Source organism: Prunus dulcis, chromosome 4 (genome assembly GCF_902201215.1).
Source record: "Prunus dulcis chromosome 4, ALMONDv2, whole genome shotgun sequence".
NCBI classification, from domain to species: domain Eukaryota; kingdom Viridiplantae; phylum Streptophyta; class Magnoliopsida; order Rosales; family Rosaceae; genus Prunus; species Prunus dulcis.
Window position 1 is genome coordinate 16,107,455 of NC_047653.1, and position 27,316 is coordinate 16,134,770.

At 37.6% G+C, this 27,316-nt stretch overlaps 2 protein-coding genes across 2 annotated transcripts; one reads left to right on the forward strand and one right to left on the reverse strand.

Moving 5' to 3' along the window:
• Nucleotides 1-804: 804 nt before the first annotated feature.
• On the reverse strand, nt 805-3,336 carry LOC117625143. The gene is made up of 4 exons (XM_034356743.1): nt 2,980-3,336; nt 2,203-2,398; nt 1,401-2,123; nt 805-1,192 (listed from the first exon to the last, which is right to left on the reverse strand). Exons 1-4 carry the CDS (start codon nt 3,135-3,137, stop codon nt 1,001-1,003), a joined length of 1,269 nt encoding a protein of 422 aa, XP_034212634.1. The 5' UTR covers nt 3,138-3,336; the 3' UTR covers nt 805-1,000.
• A 16,649-nt stretch (nt 3,337-19,985) lies between these two features.
• On the forward strand, nt 19,986-23,989 carry LOC117626715. Its single transcript, XM_034358529.1, has 6 exons — nt 19,986-20,438; nt 21,179-21,521; nt 22,627-22,711; nt 22,841-22,927; nt 23,083-23,325; nt 23,420-23,989. Exons 1-6 carry the CDS (start codon nt 20,284-20,286, stop codon nt 23,494-23,496), a joined length of 990 nt encoding a protein of 329 aa, XP_034214420.1. The 5' UTR covers nt 19,986-20,283; the 3' UTR covers nt 23,497-23,989.
• Nucleotides 23,990-27,316: the final 3,327 nt, after the last annotated feature.

Consider the following 27,316-nt stretch of genomic DNA (forward strand, 5'->3'; position numbering starts at 1 on the left):
CACCAATACAACTGTCCAAGTCCGCACATCAAATCCTTGAAGCCCCAAAACATACTTACCAAACTTTCAAATTCTGCTCCATCAATGTCTTCCTTTGCATCATGTATGAAATCGTTCACTCTATTTCTGGCTTACCACTGTTACAGTGTGAGCCAAAACTGATTGAATTCTTCCCCTGCATTTTGTACGCAAAAGGGAGCAAAACCTACAGCATCAGAAAAGTGTTGCCAGATATACTCGAGTTCTCCCACCATGAAATGCCAACTTTCCTTTGCCCATTCCTTGAACCACAAGGACAAAACATGACCAGACAGGACTTCTCTCACTGCTTAATAACATGCGTCCCAACAGTAGTTCTATTATCTCTGTTAGATACATTGACGGATAGACAAATATATGATATACACTTACACACATACAATTTTTTTTCTACGATGCATTAAAGAATCCAGAACAAGAATACTGTTATCTGTGTTACCCTATGTTTTCATTCACAAATTTGCCTCATAACTGAACGTGATCTCTCTAATCTCTGAGTTTTGACAGGAAAAAATATATTATGAAGTTCACAATGACTGGTTTAAACTTCAGACAATTCTATTTTCAAGTTGCATGTATGTATGGGATATCATGTCAATGACAGCACTATCATAATCTCTTCTAACCATGCTTCCACTTTAACATCTTACCTCTTTTCATTAAGCTGCCAATTCATGTGCAATACCCAACATTATAAAAGAGAGAGAGAGAGAGAGAGAGAGAGAGAGAGAGAGAGAGAGAGAGAGTGTTCCGCATCTGCTTCGCTGAGATGTAACAATTAATTTTTCATTCAATCTATACCAAAATTCACAACGATGCAAAGAGTCTTGCCAAGTAAGAAAAAATAAGATAGATAATAACAAGTTAACGACTTAAATGGCAGGTCCAAAAAGAAAAGTAATCAGGTAACTGATTTCAAAAACTACACGTTAAAGGCCAATGATTATTACTGGTGTCCCTTTCAAGTGCCCAGATTTGGTGCCTGGCTTGCTATTGGTGGGCCATGTGAGTATCTCCACTGACCACATGCTGAGCATTTATCCAACTTCACACAGTTTTCCAAAGTGCAGAATCTACAGGACCAAATTTTGTAATTTGTACCAACATCTTTTGGTTTCTTTGTGTTACAGAGCTCACATATTGGAGCTAATGGCTGCAGCGTTCCACCCATCATTCACATGCAAAACAAGTATATTTCAAGTAACATTAAGATAGAGAGAAAATTTGCAACATTAAGAGAAAAAAAGGAAATATTATTCTTTAGAGATACTCAAAAGGAAATAATTTGATATAGAACTTTTAAAAAAAAAGGATGCACTTGTAAAGACATAAAACTATCACCTAGCAATAGAGACACTTACGGGATTCAGCAAAGTGCACGTTTTGCACTGCCAAGGAGCAGTTTCCTCTGGATTATGTGTTCCATCATTATTAGACATGGACCCGGAAGATGAAACACCTGACTGATGCCTAACACTAGATTCTAGATGGCAATTGGAACGAGAGAATGAACTATTTTCTGATCCTCGACTTCTCTTTTGGGATTTGATATCACAATCAATCATGGACCCAGATATTGACTCATCCATGGATAAATCTACCAACTCAGATCCTAAATTGCATTTGGTAGATTTAGAAAAACCATTGGTATTCAGTTCACGACTTCTTTTTTGCAATAACGTATCTGAGGAATGTGCTTTTGCACCATTGGGAGGCCTTGAACTTCCTGCATTTGGCCCTATACTTTGATGGTCCTCTGATTTATCATAGCTACATTCTCCATCTGTGGAAGCTTCAGCTGACACCGAACCACACCAGATATCATCCTGCAATCTCCTCTCTGCAGCCATCGCAGCAGCTTGCACTGGACTAAGTGCAACCATAATATTGCTATCACCACCAAGACGCTTAGGTCCAGATGGCATTATAGATCCTAAAAGAACTCTCTTTTCTGCAGCAGCAAGTGCAGTTTTGCAGAGAGAAGAAAGAGGGGGTTGACGTGAAAAACTCCCCAAACGTCTTCCTGGAAGATCAAACCCCTGAGCACTGCCAGTTATTCCCTTAGACATCAGCTCCTCACATTCCTACAAAGAAATGAAGTCTTAGAAAATTCAACACATCTTTGTAAACACAAAAATTTATGAAAGGTCAACATAAAAACACCTTTCTAAGTTCATCCCAGAGCTTGTAGAACTTGGCATCATGAGGGCCATGAACATTGTGACAAAGTTCGTGAAGCATTGTATCAAGGACTTGATCAATGGGATAGAAATCCCAATCCCTGTTTGGCCTACGCAGCCTCAGTTTCACATGCACCCCGCGGTTCACATTCAACCCTAGAAGACGATGGTTGTTTGGGCTGTAATGTCATCAAATAACTTTCATCACTTTTTGCCCACAAAAAAGAAGACCAATTTGGGGGTTAAAAAAACACTTTATCGGTGAAAAATTCATATAAAGGCACTCCAACTCCATATAATCGCTGCTAAATAAAAATTTGCAGTAAACTTAAAACTCTAAAGACAATGCAACATGCCAACAGCAGGAGAACTTAAGATTTCCATTGAAAACGGCATGAGAGAAACATAAATAAAGCATTGTCACTGGCAATAACCCCCGCTATTGCCGATCAAAATGATGCAAAATGCAAGGAGCAAAATAACTACATCCAAATTTTTAAGCAGCAATATTTGCCCAATATTGTGAATTAATAAACACAGAAAGAAATAAAAAAAAGGAAAAAAAAAAAGTCGATTCAATTAATGGCAGTGTGATTAGTTCGCATAGTGAATAATACATTTCCATCATCTTAAGAATACCCAAGAAAAAAAAATCCAAAAAACATTGTGCTGCCTACCGTCCACCGCATTCTCGGCAACCAAACAGCGCAAAATGAATTTTTTTAAGGGAAAAAAAAAACGCAATAAGAAGATGAAGTACCAGAATTCAGAGAGAAGCTTGACGCGCCATTTGTGTTTGCGCATAATGGGCTGGACCTGTTTGGCAATTTTGTCGAGAATCTTCCTGGCTTCCGCTTCCTGATCCTTTCTTTTCAGGGTTTTGATTTCCCAGACCTTGTTTAGGTCCCCCAAATTCATATTTTTCTGAAACTAATCGAAAATTTGACAAACACCCTTCTCTTCGAATATGAACCCTAGCAATTGAATCGTTTGATGGGGTTAGAACTTGGAATTTGAATACACTGCGATTTTGTCCCGTTCGAGGGTGGCGGGATTTCGAATATATCGCACGTGTGTCTGTTTGGATACAGATATTTCGTTGTCTACTTTTACATCTCCTCTGCACCCGCGGAGGTGTAAAGGCCTTTTTTAGCTTCAATGGAGAAATATGTAAATTTAAAGATGTATATTTGATTTGTTTGCGATAATTCATTTTTGTGTTTTTTTTTCAGTTTTAACTTTTTAAAATTAATTTTGTGTGTGTTAGATTTATTTTATTTTTCTAAATAAATGGACCTAAAATAATTTAAATTTGGAGAACATATGATTTTACCTACAAACTAACATAAAAGATATATAGGGTAAATTACTCAAATTGTCCTCAAACTTATACTCGATTTACATTTTAGTCCCTCAATTAAATTATTTGTTCAAATGTTCCATCAACTCTATATTATTCGCTTCATTGGTCATACCGTTACATTTTGCCAATATTTATGTTAAATATGAGGGCAAATTGGTCATTATCTACCCTAAAATGAGATTAAATCTAACAGAAAATTAGACGGTAGGACCACTTGAGCGAATAATATAGAGTTGATGGATCATTTGAATTAATAATTTAGTTGAGGGACCAAAATATAAATCAGGTATAAGTTTGAGTTCCGTTTGAGTAATTTACCCAAAATATATATGTAGACAATTATAATTTATTTTGAACATTTTAACGTGTTTTTAAATAAAATAAAAAATATTTCAGACCATTGGAAGTGCAATGCAAATTGCATGAAATATGGGCCTTTCGTTTTGAATTCCAATCCATCTCAGTTTTTCATCATAGAGCTATTGGGTATTGCAACGCACCACTTTGTGTGCTGACGTCAAGTTGGGCCCTCTACATCATTTTGTATGGAGGCTTAAGAGTGATTGCAACATTCTCTCTCCCTTTTTCTCATGCGGGTCCCGCTTGCGTAGGATGTAAAAAAGAATGCACATGAGCATCTAATTTTGCATCTCCACAGATGTGATGCATTTTTACAACCATTTATACCTGCCAATTGTAGGTGATTCCGAAGACAAAGTGTGTATATTTAGCTTACATCTGGCTTTACAGCCCCCCACTAGTGATACTCTTACACCCCCATTTATTTTTTTAATACTTTTTAATCAATTTTATTCTCTCTCTTTCTTATTGTACCCTTATCCTACATTAATTTTTTTTTACTTCACTTTTATATTATTTATTTTTCTTTATACTTAAATTTCTAACTTGCACTCCATTTTTAGTATAAAAAAAAAAATTCATCGAGTAAGAAATAATTAACACTGTATATTTGTCTAGGCAAAATTATATGGTCCACTTGCTGCAAAAACTCATGCCCTAGGAATAATTGCAACCATGGCTTCTTTTTGTTTTTTGAAAAGGAAACAATTTTTAATGCAAAAGACAATAAAATATAGAGATGTCCAAGGTAGCCACAAAGAAACATAAAACAAAGAAAGAGTAATTAGATTGAACAAAACCCTCATACTCAATACTAAACCTCAAATTAAAATCACAACTTCAGTAACAAATACAAAAGAGGATTTAATTTAACCAAACTGTATCATTCCACTTAAACTATAATAACCCAAACCTTAATTAATATTTAATTATTAAGAGGAAGGGACAATTTTGCTCTTGGATTAATCTATTAAAGAAAAAGTTGATTTTTGAACTGAGAAAGAATTTGGCATTTCCACTTGCACCGTTGCGTAGAGCGCGATGAAATGAGTCAGTAGACACGTAGTGGGCTCGAATTGGAGTTATAACGAAGAAATTACAATCGAACTACAATGAGGGGCAAATTGGTAATTTTCAAAGTCAGAAGTTTAAAACCCCCTTTTCTTTCTCTTCTCCCTTAGTCTCTCTTTTCTCTCCCCGCTGCCCCTTCCCTGTGCGTCCTCCCCCAGCCAAACCTCCATCACCACCTAGCCACCACCAACCTGCAACCCAACCCACTGGATCGTTCCACCGCCACCCGGCACCCTTCCCCTAGCAAGCTCCGACGCCAGCCGCCGTGAAACTGCAGAAAAATTCGAAGGAAAGTCGCCAGTTTTGACAGAAACTTCGCTGATTTCATTCTTCATCATCCGACTACCATTTCTGGTGATCCATATATGGAAATCCATCTATTCCTCGAGCCCTAGCTGCTGGTTGGGTAGGATTTCAGAAATTTCTAGCGTAGACACCTCGATTTTTGAGTTAAGGTTTGGCAGGTTTTGGAATCGCAATTCCGGCCACTTCCGGCTAGTTTTTGGGGTAGGTCTAAGAACAAAAGTGGTTCCAAATTATGTTATGAACCTAGGATAGGAAGCTGGGCTTAAAACCTTGAAGTTTGCCGATCATCGAAATTGATCAAGCCACTCACGCACTGTCAATGCGTGTGGTGGTGCGTGGGCAGCCTGTTAGGGACCATATTCAATCCTAGAATGATCCTCGTGTGGTCACAAGCACGTAGGAATTCGCGGATATCAGTTCGGACAACGTTTGGACCCCGATAGGATCTCACATATTGTGTGATTTCCGGATTCAATCCATTTGAGTCATTGGATTGAAGTCATTTTTAGATATGTTAACCTAGAAAATTCTAGGATTGTTTAGGATTCAACGGATAGTGAATCGGAGTCCCGAATACTCTGAAATCACGAACCCTAGGGTTAAGATTTTAGGAACCGTTCGATCGTGATCAATCCAACCGTCCGATCAAGACCAAACTCACGGGACTTGTGTCCTATGTATATTGGAATCTTTAGGAACTTATGGATCAGAATTTTGAGTTCGTGGACCCCACGGGGTCCCAGGTTGACTTTTTTTGACTTTAACGCTTTTTGAGTCCCGAGGCACTTCTAAACCATTCTGAGGGTAAGGAAAGATTTTGTGGGCATAGGGATGATCTTAAAGTTAGTGCAGGCACTTCTAGGAGCCGGGGTTAGGATTTTTAATTTAATATTATATTGAGTAATTGTATTAATATAAAATTATGGTAATTGAATCAGGCACCGGGCACCAGTTAACCCGCAGTAGGGACCTTCAGAAGGTCCAGAGAGCACAGACCAACAATGAGTGGACTCTTTGTTTTATAAATGATTTATGCAATTCAATTCCATTATTTGATCTTGAATAAATTTTATTCAAAGATTAGTGCTTTTATAATTTGATATGCACTTTTAAATGTTTTAATTTATATGATGCCGAGTGGGATATCCTTTAAGGTTATAGGAAAAAAGAAATTCTAGCTAAATATCAGATAGATGGCAGCAGAGTTCTAGGTTTAACAGAAATTCAATTATTCATCAGATCTTTCAGAATTTTATACTTTCTTAAGCCACCTTAGGTACCCAAATATAAATATGTTGCCTTCGGTATTTAAGTTGCCTTCAGATAAATTGATTGCCTTCGGTAAATATGTTGCCTTCGGATTATATTGGTTGCCTTCGGTTTAGTCAGCATGCTTGACAGTTGCCCCGCGAGTCCTAGTGGTACCCGGACTCATGCGGAGCGAGGAATGCGGATCAGGCTGACAAATGTCCCCTAAATCTTGCGAGGATTGCGATTGACCTTGTGTCACCGAGATTTGCGAGGGCGTGTCACCAATGGTGATACGAGGAATTGACGGATATCAGGAATTGACTGAAATAAAGGGGTACACCTAGGTGGTAGTTTTAAATTGATTTCAATTGATAGGACCCGATCCAATTTCCGCTTTGGAATTCGAGTCGGACCCTGTGCGTGTCCGACACTTGGCGAATGTCGGGCACAATTGACCTTTTTGCCCTTCTAATTGTAACTTTAACCTTGACTCCTATCTAAAATTCGGCAGAGTCTCCCCTGTAATTTACTCAATCCCAAAATTTACACCTGTCAAAACGAGCATAAATATCTACACAACCAACTGCTAGCATATTTAAAGATACATTTCACAGTCCAGTTCTCAATCTAGGGCAAATATTAGAGCAATTCTACTAGTTTACAGATGAGTTAATCCTTTTACAAAACAACACTTTTGTAACAAGAAAGGCGCGGAAGACAAAGTGGCCCGGTGGTGGATTTCCTGTGCACGCTACAGCCCTGGGGCGCAAAACATTCGAAAATGTGAGTGGACAAAAATAAAGGTTCAGAAGATAGCATAAGAATATACTAACCCCCACTGTAAGAAAAATAATTATGTAAAACTGAATATGTAAACTGCATTTGAATCATCTAAAATCACGGCATTCACGTATTTATATACATATATGCAAAATCATATTCGAGATCCATAAAACTCGCATAAAAGCACTGTAATCAATTTAAAACTACCACCTAGGTGTACCCCTTCATTTCCGTCAATTCCTAATATCCGTCAATTCCCCTGGCAGGTCTCGGTGACACAAAGTCAACCCGAGCCGCAAACTGGCAGGATTCAGGGGACCGTAGTCAGCTTGATCCGCAATCCTGGCTCTCACGGTCCGGGCGTCCTCGAAACTCGTGAGGCAAATGTCAAGTGCACTGACAAAACTGAAGGTAAACTGCATGTCTGTAGACATCGTCATATCTGAAGGCAACAGATGCTGAAAACAAACTGTTTCTGTACTGGGTACCCATGGTGGTTCTAAGAAAATATAAAATTTCTGGGAAAATCTAAATTTCTGAAAATTTCTGATAAATAACTGCATTTTTATTAAATCTGGAACTCTGCTGCCATAAGAAAATATAAGGTTTCTGAAAAATCTGATAAATAACTGAATTTTGTTAAGTCTGGAACTATGCTGTCATTTTATCTGATATAAATCTCAATCTCTGCTTTTCATATCTCTTTAGCATATTCCACTAAGCAGCATATGAATAAGGATATTTAAATTCAACAAATCATGCTAGGAAATTCATACTCAATAAGACTTATTCAAGATCAAATAATGAAATTCATTTGCATAAAACCATTTATAAAAGAAAAGTCCACTCACTCCTGGTCCGAGCTAGCTAGACCTCCTGAAGGTCCCTCCTGCGGGTCTGCCTGGCTCCAGGTGCCTGATTAAACCACCATGAATATTTAATTAAATAAACAGCTCGGTATAAGTATTTAATTACAAACCCTGACCCCCGGCTCCTAGAAGTGCATGCGCTAACTTTAAAGTCATTTTTCTGCCCATTTAGGCATTTCAGATGTTTAGAACTGCCTGAAAAGACCAGAGACTTTACTAAGCGATAAACTGCCATACTGGTCAATATGGAATCTCGTGAGGTCCACGACCTCCGATTACCAATATGAGAATTCCTATAGGTTCCTCACATTTAAGTAACCATGTCCTACTAGTCTGGTCTGAATCAGACGATCGAATTGACCACGATCGTGTAATCGCAAAATTTCTAAACCCTAGCCCCAGGGTTCGCGATTTCGGAGTATCCGGGACTCCGATTCACAATCCGTTGAATCCTACACAATTCTGATATTATTTAGAACAACATATCTGAAATTGAGTACGATCCAACGGCTCAACAGTATTGAACCCAGAAATCGCACAATATAGAAAATCCGTTCAAGGTTCAAACGGCATCCAAATTGAGATCCGCGAAATCCTATGCGCTCGTGACAACCTGAGGATCGCAACAAGGCACAGTGCCACTGCACTACCCTCACCCACGCGCCGCCGGCGTGGGTGTCCAAAGCGATTACACCTCGCCGGAAAAACTTAAAACCACGGCTCCAAACTCCTACCCTAGGTAAAACACCATATTTGGAACCACTTTTGTTCTTGGACCTACCCCAAAAACTGACCGAAAGTGGCCGATCACGGAGGCTGAAACTCGGCTGAATTTTCAATTTGAAAACTGGGTTATCTGCGATCAAAATTGATGCAAACCCACCCAACCATCAGCTAGAGCATGGAAAATAGGTAGGAATCCATACCTTATTCGACAAATTTGGAGAAGAATTGAGGGAGAACGAGCGAGTTGAATTTTCAGTGAACGTCGGTCGATTTTTCGCATTTTTCGGCCAGCGCCGGTCGTGTCACAGGCGGGGAATGGTCGGGGAAGGAAGGGGAGACAGCGGCGGTTCGAACGCGACTGGTCCCGTGGCCGGTGGTGCCCTGTGGCGGTGCCGGCGATCCCTGGAAGGCGACGGAGTGGCTGGAACAGGAGAGGAGAGAGAGAGAGAGAGAGAAGGAAACTGAGGGAGAAGAGAGAGAGAGAGAAGAGATAAAAATCTGATTTTTGTCCAAATTACCGTTTTGCCCTTCATGGTATTTTAACCGTATTTTCTTCGTTACAGCTCCGATTCGAGTCCACTCCGTGTCTACGGACTCGTTTCGTCGTGCTCTGCGCAATGGCGTAAGTGGAATTGTCAAATTCCTTTTCGGTCAAAAAGTCAACTTTTTCTTAATAAAATATTCCAATGGCAAAATTATCTTTCCTCAAAATAAATTATTCATTAATTATGAATTTTAGGTTTGGATCATTACATCAATACTTTTAAGAGATTAATATTGACCATGAGTATGATTGGTATATATATATTTTCTAAACTTTGTTTTTGGTCCACTCACATTTTCAATGTTTTGCTCCCCCAGGCTGTAGACGTGCATCTGTGAGCCACCGCAGGGTAGTTTCCGCTTCCCGCATTTCCTCAATTTGATATAGGGTTTCTTGGTCCACAATTTGTTTCCTTCCTTGTAAATTGATCTGTATAGACGCTCTGATATTGCCCTTAGACCCAAACTTTACTGTTGTTTATGAATATTTGCACACTATCTATTGGGTTGTTTGTTTTTGTGCTTGTTTAACAGGTGAAAATTTTGGGGAATAAACAAATTACAGGGGAGACTCTGCCGAATTTTCAATATAATAAGTTTAAATTTTAACTAGAGGGGCAACTAGGTCATTTGTGCTCGGTCGGTCATGCACACGATTCGGCTTAGATTCCAAAGTGGAATTTGAATCGGGTCCTGTCATAAACCATCACAACATGAGTTGCCAAAAAAAAAAAAACATGTTTGGTGGCTAAGAAAATTCAACCATACAAGTGCAGACAAAAGCTATAACCACAAATAAACCTTAATTCAAGATAAGGGTAGAATAGAAAAGATAAAGAACAAAATTAATTAAAAGGTATTAAAAATCAAAAGGGAGTATAAGTGGACAAAACGAGAGGGGGAAAATCAGCCCCCTTATTAAAATGGCTTCTATAAATTTTAAAACAATTTTACATTATGACCTAGATTATCAAACGCTTTAAAACTTTTTCTTTTTTGGGCCAAAGGTTTTGTTCAGTGATTTTTATCTTAGTCTTTGCTCAATGGTGATGTTGATGTCCAAAAATGGAGCCCTTCGACAGATGATACTAAGACCTGTAAAAGGGACAAGCTCGATAATAACCTTGGCACTAGTGTGGTACAGGACGAAAACACTTTGATGCTTAAGTTAGCACAAATATAAATTAGGAAATTATTTCGACATAGTACATTACATGTGCGAATTAATGATTACCTGATGCACTAAGTGGGAGACATCTCTTGTGATTTCTTCAATGTGGGACTATTGACATGCCAAAACATATCCCTAAGGTTTAGCAGCACGACATGTGCTTTGGTAAAAGTGGCACAAGAAGTGACTTATTGAAGGAAGAGCTTTATTCATCCCTTAGTCAAAGATGTGTGCCATCTCCCTTTCTGAAGGCTAGACGGTGTGGCCATTTGGATTGGCAAGGGGCATGCTTGGCGGTTTGCGCATGAAGGGTCCTTGACATGCATGATCGTTGCTTTATGGTTTGCTTTTTACTGATTGTGCTCGGTCAGTTAGAGCATATGCAGTGCGCAGGCCCTGCCAGGGCAACAAGCCCCCTTGCCAGAAAAAAAAGGCCTCCAGCACAAAGAATCCAGCCCGAGCAAGTCCATAGGCAAATCTTGACTGGGTTCAAGTCCGAAGGGGCTGACGTCAGCCCTGATAGAACCCAACGGGAAAGCACCACGTGACGCTTCCAGGACGCTGCGATGGATTTTTTTCCAAAAATTTGACGGCTTCAAAAAAAAAAAATTGAAATTTTTTTGTAAAAAAATATACTAAAAAATTCTGGATTTTTTCCCTATAAATACCTAACAATTTTATTCACTTTCCACACCAAATCTTCATACAAACTCTTCTCCTTCCAATATTTTTCACTTTCCACATCAAATTTTCTATTACAAAATTCTATTTGTGCAAAACTACAAATGGCCTCTTTCATCGAAGCCGAAGGGTCGTGGACAAATGTTCGAAGAGGTCAAAATCTTGGCAATGAGGTTAAAAAAAAAAAAAAAATTGAAATTTTTTTCGTTTTATTCAATTTGATGTCATTTTTTTATTTTATATATTTCTTTCATTTTCAATTTCATTTTTTTTAATAGATTATTCAAGGGAAAACAAAAAAGAGGAAAACCATTACTCATGGCTCCTCAAGTGAACAATGCCGGTAGTCGATTCCAGTGGTGCGTTCCATGTCGGAAATAATGGCACTATTACGTCATTCGAAGGAAAATACTCCCCCACGTCGTAATCCGAGGGAGCCGCCTCTGCCAATGATTAAGCCGTCCTTGTACTCCATTGTGTCGAACTATGAGGACTGCGAGTATTTCAATTGTATGATGAGTGAGTAGGTATTTCAATTGTATGATGAGTGATATGTGAATTTTATAATGAATATAGACACGTGGCAACAGAAAATTTAATTTGAAAATTTTATATGAAAATGTTATCTAATTTTTAGGTGAGAATTTTATAATAAATATTGACAAGTGGCAACCAAAAATCTTATCTGAAAAGCTTGTCAAAATTAATGATTTAAGTATAAAAAAAATAGAAAATAAAGTAAAGTGAATAGTATTTGCCCTTGCCCTTGCCTTTTGGGGTGGAACTAAAAAAGGCAAGGCTAACACTATTCACGTGAATATTGTCTGCCCTTGCCTTTTAGGGTGGAGGTGCTCTTATGATATAAACATGTGACAATGTTATTCAATGTGTAATTCAATGTCTTTATAAACAATAGTAGCAAGTTAGTTTTAAAAAAATCAAGAGAGATGTTATTACTAGAAGAAAAGAAAAAAAGAATTAACTACATTTTACTCCCTGCAGGATAGGGTCATTATCAAAATGAGTCTCGAGGTTTCAATTTCATCAATATGAAACCCAACGTTTTTAAATATGACTAAATTATGCACTCCGTCAACTTCACTGTTTGATTTTCTGTTAAATTGTTGTCAAATTATGCACACCATTGTCATTTTCTTTATTGTTTTCTTTAACACATCAACATAAAAATGACTATTCTACATATCACATCACCAATTTAACATAAAATCAAACAATGAAGTTGAAGGAATACATATTTTACTCATATTTAAAAACGTTGGGTATCATGTTGATGAAACCTCAGGGCCCATTTCGATAATAACCTTAAACCTAAACGGAGTAAAATCTAGTTAATAACATCAAAACACCCCCTTCATGTTTGGGGTCATTCTCAATTTGGACTATGGGGTTTCAATTTCATCAATTTACACCCTAATGTTTTAAGATTAGATTAATTTGCACATTCCATTACTTTGACCTTCTAATCTTCTATTAAATGGATGACGTGGCAAGTGAGAGACTCACTTTTGTGTCGATGTGTCAATAAAAATTAAAAAAAAAAAAAAATCCTTAAAACACAATATTAATTTTAAAAACCTCTTTGCTCCAGCCACCTTCTCCGACCCACAGCCCTTCCCTACCCACTCTCTTCTTCTCTCCTCTCCTTCTCTTCCTCCCTCTCCCCCTCTCTTCGTCAATAGCCCAACATTCATGAGGCTTTTGATTGTTAAACCCAGAATTGCGGTGAGATTATTCACCATTTTGCTATACAAACTGAATCTGAAATCCACCTTCAACCTACTCAACACCAGCTCCTTAAGCGGCACATGTGGAAGATGGAAATTGGACCCGGATGAGGACCCATACTTGCTTTCCAACTTCATGGTCTTCCAGAGCTCTGCTTTCTTACAGGTTTTGTTGTAGTAACTATGTCGGACCTAGCTTAGACGAGTTCTCCAAGGGGGTGTTTCCGAGTTGGTGGCTTGGAATGGTGAAGGAAAAAAGGGGTTTGGGAGTGTGGGGTTTGGTTGATGAGGATGCAAGAGGGAATGGGTTCGAGAGTTGTGGAAACTCGACTGTTGACGAAGTGGGTTTTTTGTGTATATTGTGATGGAATTGGATGCTACAAGAATGGATCACATTCTATTTGTCTTTCTGGGTTGGATTTGGTTGACTTATGTAGTCATTTGTATGGAGTACGGACAGAATAAGTAACGGCTGGTAGAAAATTATAATATTTATATTTAATTTTTTAATAATTGAATGGAAATTAAATTGTGGGACTCGTGACTTTAAGTACATGACTTTTTGGTAAGTATCTATTGGGAATAGTCATGTTCTTAACTGAGGAAAAATAAAATATTATTTATTTTGTTTATAAAATAATAATACTTTATGTGATAAGTTGCATGGTTTCATATATGAAAAGTTGCATTGTTTCATAGAAATTGAAACATTGCACTTCTGGCTTAAGTTGCATTGTTTCATAATAAATGAAACATTGCAATTCTTGGCTTATGATTGCAACATGAAAAGACACATTTGTTGATATTTTTTAGTCACATCTTTTTTGAATAGAGGCCTTATTGCCTATAAATAGAGAAGATCCTACAACATTTCATTGATCCAATTGCCATCCAACAATAGTAGTTTTTAGACCATTCATAGCATTGTATTTTTAGAAATATAGTGAGTTAGTAAGAGAGAATTCATACACAAGTTTGAGTTCGCTTTTCTTGGGGATTGTAGTGCTACTTCAACAAAAAGTCGATCGTTGTATCTTGGGAGACGTTTGCCAAGAAAATCCTAAAAGCATTTGCGGGGATGCAATTTCGTCTTAAGGAGATAGAACCAAGTTCTAGACTCGATCATTTGTAAAGTATTCTTAACATTTACCCTGTCGTTATTTTCTTGTATTTATTTCGAATTTATAGTGAAGTTTTATTTTCAAAATTTTGTAAATATAACAAATCTTTATATTTTTACCAACAAAGGCTTTGTTGGGGTCTTTTTCGTCTGAAGGCTCATCCGGGCTTGTTGATTCTTGGATCGCCATAGAGTGATGAATGAAGCCTTCGTTGCCCCTTTGTCTGAGTTAGTGAGAACTAGCCCCAAAGCGTCTCGAGGGAGAAGCAAGTCCGAGGGGAGTACTCTGTTCTTCTTCCAACGACTGCGTGTTTTGTGCTGATGTTTTCGGTAGCTAGACAAAGAGTTGGAGATGGTGCATTGATGTTGCACAGGCTTGACATGAGAGTTTGCTTTGGTAAATCAAGATACTACTAGGTTTGGTATGAGATGCTTGTGGTGTGGGAGCAATAGAAAATGAGCACAAGGAAATAATTAAGGCTTGAGATTTTATGTGTTTTCGGCAACTAGACGAATAGCTCATGATGTCTGTGTTTTCTACCAAAAAGGTAATGGCTATGGTTTCAACTTAGCTTGAGAGGATGAGTGTTTTAGATTTGGGATGGAGCTTTTTTTAGAGAGAGAGAGAGAGAAAGAAAGAAAGAAATAGAGATAGATAAAAAGGATGGGTGGCTTGAGTAGATTTCCAACAGCATGACGATTGCTTGGTCATGCTCTGGATTGTTAAGATGACTTGCTGATGTTGAACTGAGATTGTGTGAGCTTGGCATGAGAGCTTGGAGTGTAGGAGCTAAAGACCCACAAGTTTAGCAAATGAGAATGTTTGTCCTTGGCTTGGTGTTGAATATGCTTGAGGTTGGGTGTTGATAATTTGTTGTTTGTGGCTATGGCTGTGGGGATTTAAGAGTTTCAAAAAAGTGGGATGGAAGGAAAAGCTTGAGGCTTGAAGGCTATAGTGTTTATAGCTTAGAAGGGTATGAGGAGGAAGGAAAAACTTGGAGTTATGCTTGGTAAGGTTTTTCATAGGGAGAATGGTTTCAAGGAGAGGAGGTTATGGCTGGGGTGCTTGCAACAACTAGGAAGGAGGTGTGATGATTTGAAGATGGGGGTTTATGGCTGCTGGGATACTTGCAGCAGCCAAAGCAAAAAGTTGTTGTGCTGCTCTATCAGCTAAAGGAAGGGCCTGATGGCTGAAGAAAAATTGGTCGATGGCTGTTGTGTTGCTTGCAGCAGCCGAATAAGGAGGGCTTGATGGATGAAGAAAAATTAGTGGCTATTGGAATGCTTGCAGCAGCTGAAGAAAGGTGAGTGCTTATGGTTGTTGAGAAGCTTGCAACAACCAAGAAGGGTTAGTTTTGGTTGGACAATGCCTCCCAGTTTATAGAAGGTGAAGGCTCTCTTTGGTTTTCGATAGATAAAAAGAAGTGTTGGAGCTAATCTATTTCCAATAGGTAAAAAGGAGTATTGGGACATTCTTATTTCCAGCAGGTAAAGCTAGGCATTAGAAAATGACTATTTCCTATGAGTAAAAGGAAGTGTTGGAATAGTCCATTTCCAATGGGTAATAGGGAGCATTAGGACATTCTTATTTCCAGCAGGTAAAGCTAGGCATTGGAAAAAATCTCATTTGCTCACCCACATTGGAGAACTCCAAGTAATAGGCTTGGAATTTGGTGCTCCCAAGTAGCTAGCCCGAAGTCTCTATTATCCAAGAGCTTCCATGGGCCTTGTAGACCTTCGTAACCTTCCACACCACAATCCCTCGTGCAAGCCTCGTAAACCACATGACTTGGGTCCATGTGAGCTTGACAGGTGATTGGCGTGGGAAAAATGTATTATTAGTTTGGCATAGCATGTACGTTATTACTATATTTATTTAATGAATTAAATCCCAAAATACAGCTTGGATTAACGCATGACCGACATTATATGTTATATTGGGTTTTAAATGTCTTTAGGCTTCCCGTGACTTTTTTGGGCCTCAACAAGCTTCAACCAACCTCAGTTATTGGGTATGGAAATTTCATTTGCAGAGCATGTTTGATATGGTGCTAGTGGCTAGATCAGTTTTATGGGTGTGTGATTAGATCAATTCTATAGTGGTTGTAAAGATTTCCTTTTTATTTATTATGGCAAATTTTGAGTGAATGACTTGGGTATTTATGTTTGTTGCTTGTATTCCACTTTTTGTTTTGGGGTTTAACTAGATCTTCATTCTTGACTGTTGACAAGAGAGGGGGAGAGGGACAAAGAGAAGGAAAGAAGGAGAAAGTAGGTTGGGGAAGAGCGGATATGTGGGGGTTGGGTCAAGGTCAGGAAAGGATTGTTGGGGTGGGTCGGAGGCAGATATATGGGGTGGCTCGGCGGTGGATCTGTGGGGTGGGTCGGAGAACGTGGCTGAGGGATAGAGAGTTGGTTTTTTTTTTTTTTTTTTTTTTTGGGAAGGGTGGTTTGCTTTAGTTATATTTTAAGAAAATTAGTTTAAAAAAAGAATATTAATGTTTTATTGTTTTAAGGATTTTTTTATATAATTTTTATAGACACATCGGCATAACAGTTGGTCCCTCACTTGCCACATCATCCATTTAATAGAAGACTAGACAGTCAAAGTAACGGAATGTGTAAATTCATCGAATTTTAAAACATTGAGGTGTAAATTGATGAAATTGAAACCTCAGAGTCCCAATTGAGAATGACCCCAAACATAAAGGGGCTGTTTTGACGTTAGCCCAAAAAAAAAAAGGGAAATAGCTCTAAATGCCACCTTTTTTTATAATTTTAACTGAAAATACCACATTTCCCCAAAAATTTTACAACTATCACCTAAATATATATTTATCGTCCACTTATTGCACACATATCACTTTTGTTGAAATTTTGTTCTCTCTTAGCTCGCTCAGTTCCCTATTCACTCTCTCTATGTTCACTTGCTCTCTCTCTCTCTCTCTCTGTCTCTCTCTTTGCTCTCTCTCTCTCTCCCTATTCGCTCTCTCGCTTAGCTCTCTCTCGCTCTCTCTACTGGATCGTCTACGTCGAATAGGTAGTGTTGATGGTTATTTTCTTAATATATGTGGGATTCTGTGAAATTGGTTTTATTTTGATTGCTTGGGTTTCTGTTAAATTGGTTTTGGCTTTAATTGCTTTCGGTTAGGTTTTTTTGAATCTTCATGCTCATCCATCTGGGTTTTTATCAATTGCATTTAGATTATGGATATGTGAATCTTGAAACTTGGAATTTTCCATTTGATGTAGTAGATTTGTATAGTGTGATTGTGATGAATCCTTGTTCACTGCTATGTTAGTGTTGTATTGCTGTTGTGTTCATGTTATTTTGCTATCGTATTGCTGTTATGTTGCTGTTATATTGCTGTTATATTGCCAGTGTATTGCCTGGTTATTGTGGTTGTATTGTGTTAATGAAATGTTGTTTTGTTATGGTAAAAAATGGAGACAATTGTTATTCTAGTTTGCTACAATGGAAAATGGGTAACCTCAAAGAAGATGTGCAAATACGAAGGGGGTGACTCAAAAGGCTTAATAGTTCCACGGACCAGCACATTTGCTGAACTGTTGGATCTTGTGCATCAGATTGGTAATACAAACAGCAGGGAAGACAAGGTTTGCTTAAAGTTCTCAGTTTTGGTGGCCTCGAATGAGTGAAACACATAAAGATTGAGTTGCAAGGTATCCCACAGCCCAAGCAGCCATCTAGTATTGGGCATCCGATGGATAAAGAGGAAGGAGCATGAGGTTTTGTGGTGTCATGTTTCTGTAATTTAGGGGGGATGTGATGGTGGTGCAAGGCATGAATTGTATATATAGAGTCCATATTGAAGGTGTGTAATGTAGGCCATATGTCTTTTAAGGGATGTATACTTCATCATTTTTCCAATTTTTTATTTATTTTGTTTTTTTATTTGTAATTTTNGGACCAAATAATAACAAAACACAAAGTTTGATGCATATACTGTAATAGGATCGTATTGTAACTCTATTGTGCTCTTATTGCTATCATATTGCCATCAGAAGCATGCATATTGTGGAGTTATTGCCACTATAATTGTTTGAATTGGACACGGATAATATACGCACAAATGCAAACAGAGGCATCATAATTCCATTAAATCCAATTTCGAAACTTACATAATACAACAAGATGCCACCCCATAGTTACATAATACAAAAAAAGGCCACCTGATAGTTCCATTTTACAAGTAGTTTCCACTACATTTTACAATGTCCAAAGTCATATTAAAATGTCATAAGTTTCCTGTTGTTGACACATTCGGAGTTGCATACTCTTCAATTGCGGCGACTGCGACCCATGAAATTCATGACCTCGCCCACAGTGATGTTGTCCCAGTTTCCTTATGGATCCACTATTTTTGCAAACTTGCGAAATAGTTCGAATCCGGTTTCCACTTGTTGTTGCTTCAACTGGGCTATTTCGTCAGATTCTTTGAATACCATAACTGCAGTGGCAAGGAACATAAATACTATAAGCATAATATGAAGTGCAAACGTTGAGGCCCCTGTCAAATTCCACCTGCCTCAATGTTTTGATACTTGCTTTTATCAACTTTTACATATCCAAATAATGGCTTCCTACTCCATATGTAATTTCACAATAAACATATATATATATATATATATACACAGATATATATGTTGTCATTCTGATATATTTCAATATCTTGAAGAATGACCTACTGGAATTTCTAAGCATTGGATGTCACAAAACAGGTAATGTAGAGACTATAAATGACACATACAATTTTCCTTCTTTGGATGAAAAAAAAAGAAAAGGAAACACAGACTTCAATTGCATAAATCACCAAAATCATTAAAACCATAATGGAACGAGAATAAAACCATAATAAACTAGCATACAACAGCACTAAAATTACAATACAAAACCACTAAATTGGCAATAAGATAGCAAAAAACAGCACTAAAACATCAATAACAACAACAAAATAACAACAAAACAACAGAATCCCAAATCAAACGCAAGAATCAATCCACAAACAACAAACCCATTCAATGTTTCAAACAAGGAATCATCAGAATCAGACAATTTCAAAGAAACCCCTAAACCAATTTCAGACAAACCCCTAATTGAATTTCAGAGATACTCGTAAACCCTAAACTAGTTTCGTAGAAACCCTAAACCAATTTCATAGAAACCCATAAACCCTAAACCAACTTCAGAGGAATCCCTAAACCAATTCAAATTGACGATGAACAGTAACTTTTGCAGATGAACGATGGAAGAGGAAGACCACTGCGTTAGAGAGAGAGAGAGAGAGAGAGAGAGAGAGAGAGAGAGAGAGAGAGAGAGAGAGAGCTACACGAGAGAGAGAGCTGCGCAAGAGAGGTCAAGAGCTTCCCGCGACGGTGAAAGAGAGAAGGGAGAGTGAGAGCTGACCGAAGAGAGAGTGAGACCTGAGCAACGGAGACAGAAAGAGCTGAGCAACATAGAGAGTGAGAGGCGTGATAGAGATAACAAAATTTCAGCAAAAATGATATGTGTGCAATAAATGGTCAATAAATATATTTATATGTGATAGTTGTAAAATTTTTAGAGAAAAGTGATATTTTTAGTTAAAATTATAAAAAGGGTGGCATAAGCCATCTTGCACTCCTTCGAACTTGGCAATATTCATTGTGAGTTAGGGCCTCAGTGGCTGTTCTGGTTTGAGCTTCATAGCCCAAAGCCCAACCGGGAAACGCTATTTGACAACAAAATTTTTTTTTTAAAATAAATAAATAAATTAAAAGGAGACGCTAGGCTATTGGTTAGCGACAACACCAACGGCGGTCTCTTGTTCCACTCTCTCAAAACCCCAAACACTGTCCCTCCTCCTCCTAGTCTCCTTCTCTACTAAATAAAATCCCATCTTTTCGGTTTCTTAAATCTCGTACGTTACCTGACCCAGAAATATTTTCCGGGAAAATAAGAACCGGAACGTATCACAGAAGCCTGTTTTGCTTTATTTTGATGGTTTTGGTTTGAGGGTGTTGCTGGGTTAAGATTGTTTATTTTTATTTTTTTTGGCTTTAGAGGGTGTAACAATGGCGGGAATAGCTATAGTGTTAGATCTACTGAGAAAAAACCCAACTCAAACAGCCCAGGCATTACACTCTTCTGGGTTTTTCTCAGCCAAAGCCGCTGCTGCTGCTGCCTCTGTTGCCGCCGGAGCTCCGTATGTTTACAAGATATTATTCGGGTACTCTCTCTTATTTTTCTTTGTCCTTTTTTCCAATATGTGTGTTCTATGATGTAGTGGGTTGCGATGATTTGGATTGGATATTGGGCTATACTGATATTGGATTGTCTGGTGTGGAAATTAGTAGAGATATAGACATGTCTTAGGTAAGTGGTGTGGCTCATGGGTGCTTTTGTCTGTGAGCAATGGAAATTGGGGTAATGATTATTTTGTTATTTGCCCGTTAGTTTACGTGGTGGTATATTGTAGTGGGTGTGGGGCTATGTCGAGTATGGGAATTTGATGATACTTGGAAATATTGATTTCTGGTTGATTTTGTATCAGTTGGTTATCGACCTCTACCATATGAACAATTGTAAAAGTGGATAAAGGTTCAGTAAGCTATTTTTCTAGTTTCCTATTTAAGGGCGGTCCTAAACTTTTGATTGTGTTTGATTTACTTTATGCGGTATAATGCATTCTTGGTATCTTATATGGTTGAAGATGAAGAATAAATTCAGGATTGTTAGTTTGATGTGTAACCCCTATACAAAATGTCAGGAAAGTAAAACTTTTCTTTGCTATTGGGTTTCATGTCCCTGTTGTGTAGGTCCTCATTCATTCTTTCTTGAGCTCGTTGCATAATCTTAATATCAGTAGCATGTCTTTAATGAGTTTAATTATTTTATTTCATTATTACTGTGAGGATTGTTGTTGGCTGAAGTTTGATCATGTACTAATATTTTAGTACTCTGCAACAGTAATTTTAGGATACCGGTTGCCTACTGTGATGCTGGAACAGCATGGTCTGAAGACCATGTTTCTAATTTACGAAGCGCATCTCAAAGATTGTTTCAGAATGACTCTCTGAATTACAGTACCAAGGATTACAAAATTGAGTTAAAGCCTCTGTTCTCAGCTTTTGAATGGAGGGCTCTAGCTATGACAACTTTGAGGTCATTTTTAATGTTCTTTTTACCTCTTTTGGAGCCTCGTTCAAACTTGGAAGAGGATGATGATGACTTCCTGCCAGACACTGAGGAAGAGCAGCATGTAGACTATGCTGTGCCAATAAAAAAATCAGTAATTCAAATTGTTCGTGAGGTAAGTTGTTTTTCCTGCTTTCTTGTTTTTATGTTGAATTTAGGTTAACCAAATTTCAATCATACAGTCGAACCAAAAAACTTTTAATCATACAGTCGAACCAAAAAACTTTCAATCATACAGAATGTCCTTCAATGAATTCCTTTAGTTCCGTGGTGCCTTTTTCTGTTTACCCTTTGTTGGTCTTAACACCAGACTATGATATGCTTCAGATAGTTTGACTCAAAAAAAATTTCTGTGAAGGGTTCATTAAAGGATTAAGATATCTCGTTGGAAATATCAATATCCAGCGAGTGCTTGGTAGCATTAGTTCTGTGGAGGCCTTACTGAAACTACGATACTTGTAAATCATTATGCACTATGCATCATAAGTCGCCATGGCAGTTATTAGAATTTGTGTTTCTTGAAAAAATGACTAAATGTCAACAGAATTAGGTGCTTGGATTTTCATCCTTTTTTTCCATGCTTGTTGATGCTCTAAATTATAAATGAGATGAAGTGTGTGTCACAACCCATATTTATTTTGGAAATCAATTTGGTCATGAAACAAGCTAGTTTCTGAGAATGCACTGCAGATGTTTGTTAGTTGTCGAATCATCTCCAAAGCTTTGATCGCTACACTACCCTCTTATTGTTACTCCCCTTACCATGCACCACTTCAAATGGTTACTTCCCCTCTTACTTAACTGATCGGGGACAAATCTATTCTCTTGAACTTGAACACTGTGATGGGTAACATGGCTATACGTCTGGAGACCGGTGATGCTTTAAATTCTCTTTATCCATTTTCGGGGATTTTGGCATGAATTGGGCATAAAGTCCTAAGCTTCATAGGCCTAATTATCATCCAGATGATTGTTAGCCTTCACCTGAAACAGTGTCAGGGAGTTTTTCTGTCTTCCTTTTTTTCCCCCAACTGTAGTTACTTAAATAAGCCACCTACCAAATTTTGTACTTCTCAGGATTGGAACTTATTCTTGTATTCAACAAAATTTGGCGTCTTGCATTGCTGTTCAATTGGATTTGTAGTCTATCAATGTATGTAAGGCATCCAGTAACTATTGGAGACAAAGTTGATTGGGTTAATTTTTGCATCCCATTGCAGACAACTGTTGTAACTACAAGACGGATTCTAGAACGACTTGCTGTCCATTATGTTTCACAGAGAATGGCATGGAAACTTCTTAAAGGTACTTTCTTTCCGTAATAATTCAAATCTAGTTTAATTTTAGAAGAATGAACAAAACTTATGAGGATAGTAAGGATGAATTGATTTGTAATTAGAAAATATGATTGACACTTGCAATCAATTTGTACAGATGTTCCAAAGTCAGCCATGAGGAAAGCTGGAAGAAAGTTGCCTACTTTGGTTTTCTTCTTCAGTGTTAGCAGAACAACTTTCAGAGGTGAAATTCCAATTCTTGTGTCCTATTAAAAATAAATAAAAAAGACTCCTGGGGCCGTGGGGTGGGTTGGGAAGAAAGAATCATATAGCCTCATTATTGTTGATTGCTTGAACTTTCAATCTCACTGTGCTCTTTATGTTTATACGTTTGTGCAGGGCACTTTCTGGGTGTTGCAGCGTCATGGCTCATCCAAGTAGGCATTGAAATCTACCGGTTTTTTTCTCATATGATAAAGTCTAAAGAAGAAGTTGATGACATTGATACGCCAGAGCAACTTAAACTTCTTGCGACAAAGGTTTCAAGTGCTACTATCAAGTGTGGTGCATCACTAGTTTTTGCTTCCATTGGGGCAGGTATTGGTGCCACCCTTATCCGCCCGTCAGTTGGCCAGTGGATTGGTAAGTGAATTAACTAAGTGGTCTGTATATTTTAGTACCCATTGTATGACCTTGTTGTAGTGTGCATATTATAACTTCTATTTTGTTTTGACAGGCTGTGCCGTGGGGGATTTGTCTGGGCCTGTTATCGTATCATATTGCTTTGGGAGAATTTTCCCTGCAGAACTTTGAGCACTGGGGATAAACTTGTTTGCGTATTCTTTGCAATTGCTTCGAAGTTGACTGGTATACACAAGACAATTTGTTACAATGTGATGATGAAAGTTTTGACAGCAAGACTTGAAAAAACTTTTTACGATGAATTTTTCAAATAAACTGTTTTACTTTGGTGTTTACTCATCGTGGTTGTGTGATTAGTGGAAGAATGCTTTCTGAATTAGCCAAGATAGGGAATGTTAGAGACATGGGTTGTCAAATTTTGGAGGAATTTCCTTGCAGCCTAATTTCTGTTTTATTAGATGACAAGGCTGGCAAGGCCTCTCCTAGATTAATTGTTTCTTAAGTTTGTTTTTGACTCTGCCTCCATGTAACCGAAGAAAAGAATACACTCTGAATTGATTGTGTTCTTTGTACTGCATATCTATGCCCATTCCTGTCTTGTGTATTTGTGCATCTGGGAACAATTTTAAGGTTTGTTTGATATTGAACTTGGTATTCTAATGAATGCTTCTGAGAATGAATGTTTGGATTTTTAGCTTAGTTACGTCGTATTCCGTGGGCTTGTAACTCAAGTGATAGTGAGCATTTATAAGTAAATAAATAATGCCAGAGTTTAAACACAATCCACCTTCGGCCTCTTTTGTAACCAAAAGAGAAAAGCCCAAATGAAGCACCTCCACGCCAAACCAGCCCACCAAATTTCAAAATGACAAGAATGGATATACATAGCAAAATAATAGACATGCAAGTCCTCTCCTGAAGACAAGACCAGCAGCCAAGTTCTGAGATTTTTGTTAGCATGACCAAAGACAGAGGTCATTCTAGAGCACTCTTTATTTCATGGTATGTGAGTTGTGCATGGGAATTGTGACTCGCTGTTTGCTTGTGTATGTGTAAATGTGTTATGTGTGCGTGTGATAAGGTGTAAAGTATGCATGTGATGGATTTTGTTGGTGTAAGAAGTGGTAACAACAATGCGTAGGGTGCTTTGTATAAAAGAGACTTCTGAAGAGAGTGCATCACGGAAGAAAAAATCTCAGTACTCTCCTTCAACCTTCAATCCATCAATAAAATTCCCCTTTGTTTTTCCATACACTATCTCTCAAACCATTGTTAATACGCTGTTCATACGTCCTCTCTTTTAACCATTGTTATTACATCGACTGTTAATACGTCAAACTTCCTAACAATATCAACGTCAACAATACTTAAGTAAGTCTTTTTATCTTTCATTTTTTGGTTTTCTCAAACAAACTTCCAGCTCAAAATAGGAAAACACTATTATAATTGTGTTATTATATAGTTTAATGCTTGCCATAAAAATAACTAGATATTAGTCTGAGAACCTTTGAGTTAAGAGGACCTTTGAGTTATGCAACCTTAGCCATGTAAGTTGTCCTTTTTGCAATTCAATGTTCTTCAAAATTAATTTGATTAATTATATATAAGTAAATAATCACTTCATTTATTTCCTTCCCAACTAGTTAACAATTAGTAAGTACATGAATGTAGAAAGTCGTTTTTACCCCTACATAAAAACCAATCACTATTTTTTTACATTTTTCTATTGTATCTATATATGTAAAAGAGGGGAGTGCTAGCAACTTCTCTTTAACCTTCTCCTTTGGACCCTCTCCCTTTTTTGCTTGACATGTGTCATTCTCCTTACACTTAAAACAATGTCATTAATATATTATACAAGTTAACTTTTGCTTTCCAAGTTTACCCTTATTAAATGTATTCAATTTATCCAAAAAAAAATTTACAACTTTCTTACCATCTTATTAATTTTTTTCTAACGTCAATAAATTTTTTTTATTTAAAATATTTACTTTTAAGAGGAAATGTTTGGGGTTTTTTTTAAAATTTTTTTTTTAACACAAGGAAAAAAAAAGTCCTTTGTGTTTGAAAAAAACAAACATTTCCTCTTTTTTGAAAAAAGCTAACATTTTCTTTAAAAAAATAATTGACGTTTAAAAAAAAAAAGACGGTAAGAAAGTAGTGAAATTGTTTTGGATAAATTGAATACATTTAATAAGGGTAAACTTAGAAAGCAAAAGTTAACTTGTATAATATATTAATGACATTGTTTTAAGTGAAAGGAGAATGACACATATGAAGCAAAAAAAGAGAGAAGGTCCAAAGGAGAAAGTTAGAGAGAAAGTTGCTAGCATTTCTCATCTAGGCAATTACCTTGGCTAGAAACAACCCACCGTGATGGCGTTTAGCGCCGACCACCGTGAGGCCATCTTGGAAATGAAATATGAGATGAAGAGGCTGGTGGAGAAGGTCAAGTGGAATGAAAAATGTTATTCTTACCACTAGAGTCACTCAAGCTCCACCTCGCACTCCGCCACCAAAATGGCTCGGATGAGAAAAATGGCCCCAACAATGACAACGGGACCAATGGAGATGCGACTAGAGGCGACATACGAAATGAGGCTGGACGCGTCTTCGTTGAGCTGGTAACAACTGGAGGCGGGGTCATGGAAAACAAAGTCGATGATGTGTCCTTTGTGGTGAGTGGAGGAGCAAACACAAATTCTAGACTCTTTGCCAGGATCGTGTTATAAAAAAGTATTGCTGCATATGATCCAAAAACAAAACAAAAAAACAAGGTTATTATTTTAGTTTATATTAAACTCTAAATTTGCATTAATCTTACTGCTCTACTGTGCCAATGGGTGCATTTGCTTTTATTTTTTCTTGCATTTTCTTTATGTGCTTACCTGCTTGTTTGATTGAAAAAAAGAAAAAAAGAAAAAGTTTTCCCATTTGGCTTAACAAGAGGTGTTTTTATGTAACTTTTTGTACGTAGATAATAGTACATAGTAGCTAACATAAAGGGAAGAGAGAGGGGGAGTCGAAATGGGTAATTGTTGTGTTGATAAATAAAAATGCGGCTGAAAAAAAGGGTACATACTTTTTTGAAATCCAATGGAGGTGTTGTGGTACCCTTTTTGTTTGGTCGAATTTTCCTCTTGCTGGGGTTTTTTATGGTCAAGGTTTTAATGATGCCACTTTTTTAGTCCTCATATAGTGGTGTAAGTTGCTTCATGTGAATGAAAATTAATTTGATCAATTATGTATCAGCAAATAATCACTTCATTTCTTTCATTCTCAACTAGTTAACAATTAGTACGTACATGAGTGCAAGAATCTCAACTTGGAGCTCAAAACTTGCAATATTTTTCCCCTGGCTCCATTATGATCAAGTTAAACGAAAAAGACCGTGCAATGCTTGAAGGTTTCACGAAAGCTGGTAGGAGAAGAAAGACCCCATCACCAAGCTGTCGGTGGCAAATCTTCTCTAAGGTTCCATGAAGAATACCGACAAGATTTTGGACTTCTTCCGTTCCCTCTCTTGTAGAGGTTATGTGGAATCAGTCGTCACCTTCTTGGAGCACAATGAACTGGGATGGAAGAGCCCTATCGTGGCGTTTTTAGTACCAATGATCGTGTAGTGGTGTATGTTGCTTCAAATGAATGAAAATTAATTTGATTAATTTGATATTAGTAAATGTCACTTTTACCCCTAAATAATAACCAATCACTTTTCTACGTTTTTATATTATGTATCTCCCTCATCTTCCTCTTCCTCTTCCTCTCTCTCAATTTCCAGAACATTTTCCGCACCAATTTCTTGGTTGTTAGGTGCAGTAAGACCCAATGACCTCAACATGTAGCTCAAGACTTGCAATACTCTGCACCTGGCTCCATTCTAATCAAGGTAAACAAAAAAGACCATGCAAAGCTTGAAGGTCCCATGGAAGGTGGTTGGGAGAATAAAATATCACCAAGCTAAAATCTTCTCTAGGGTTCCATGAAGAAT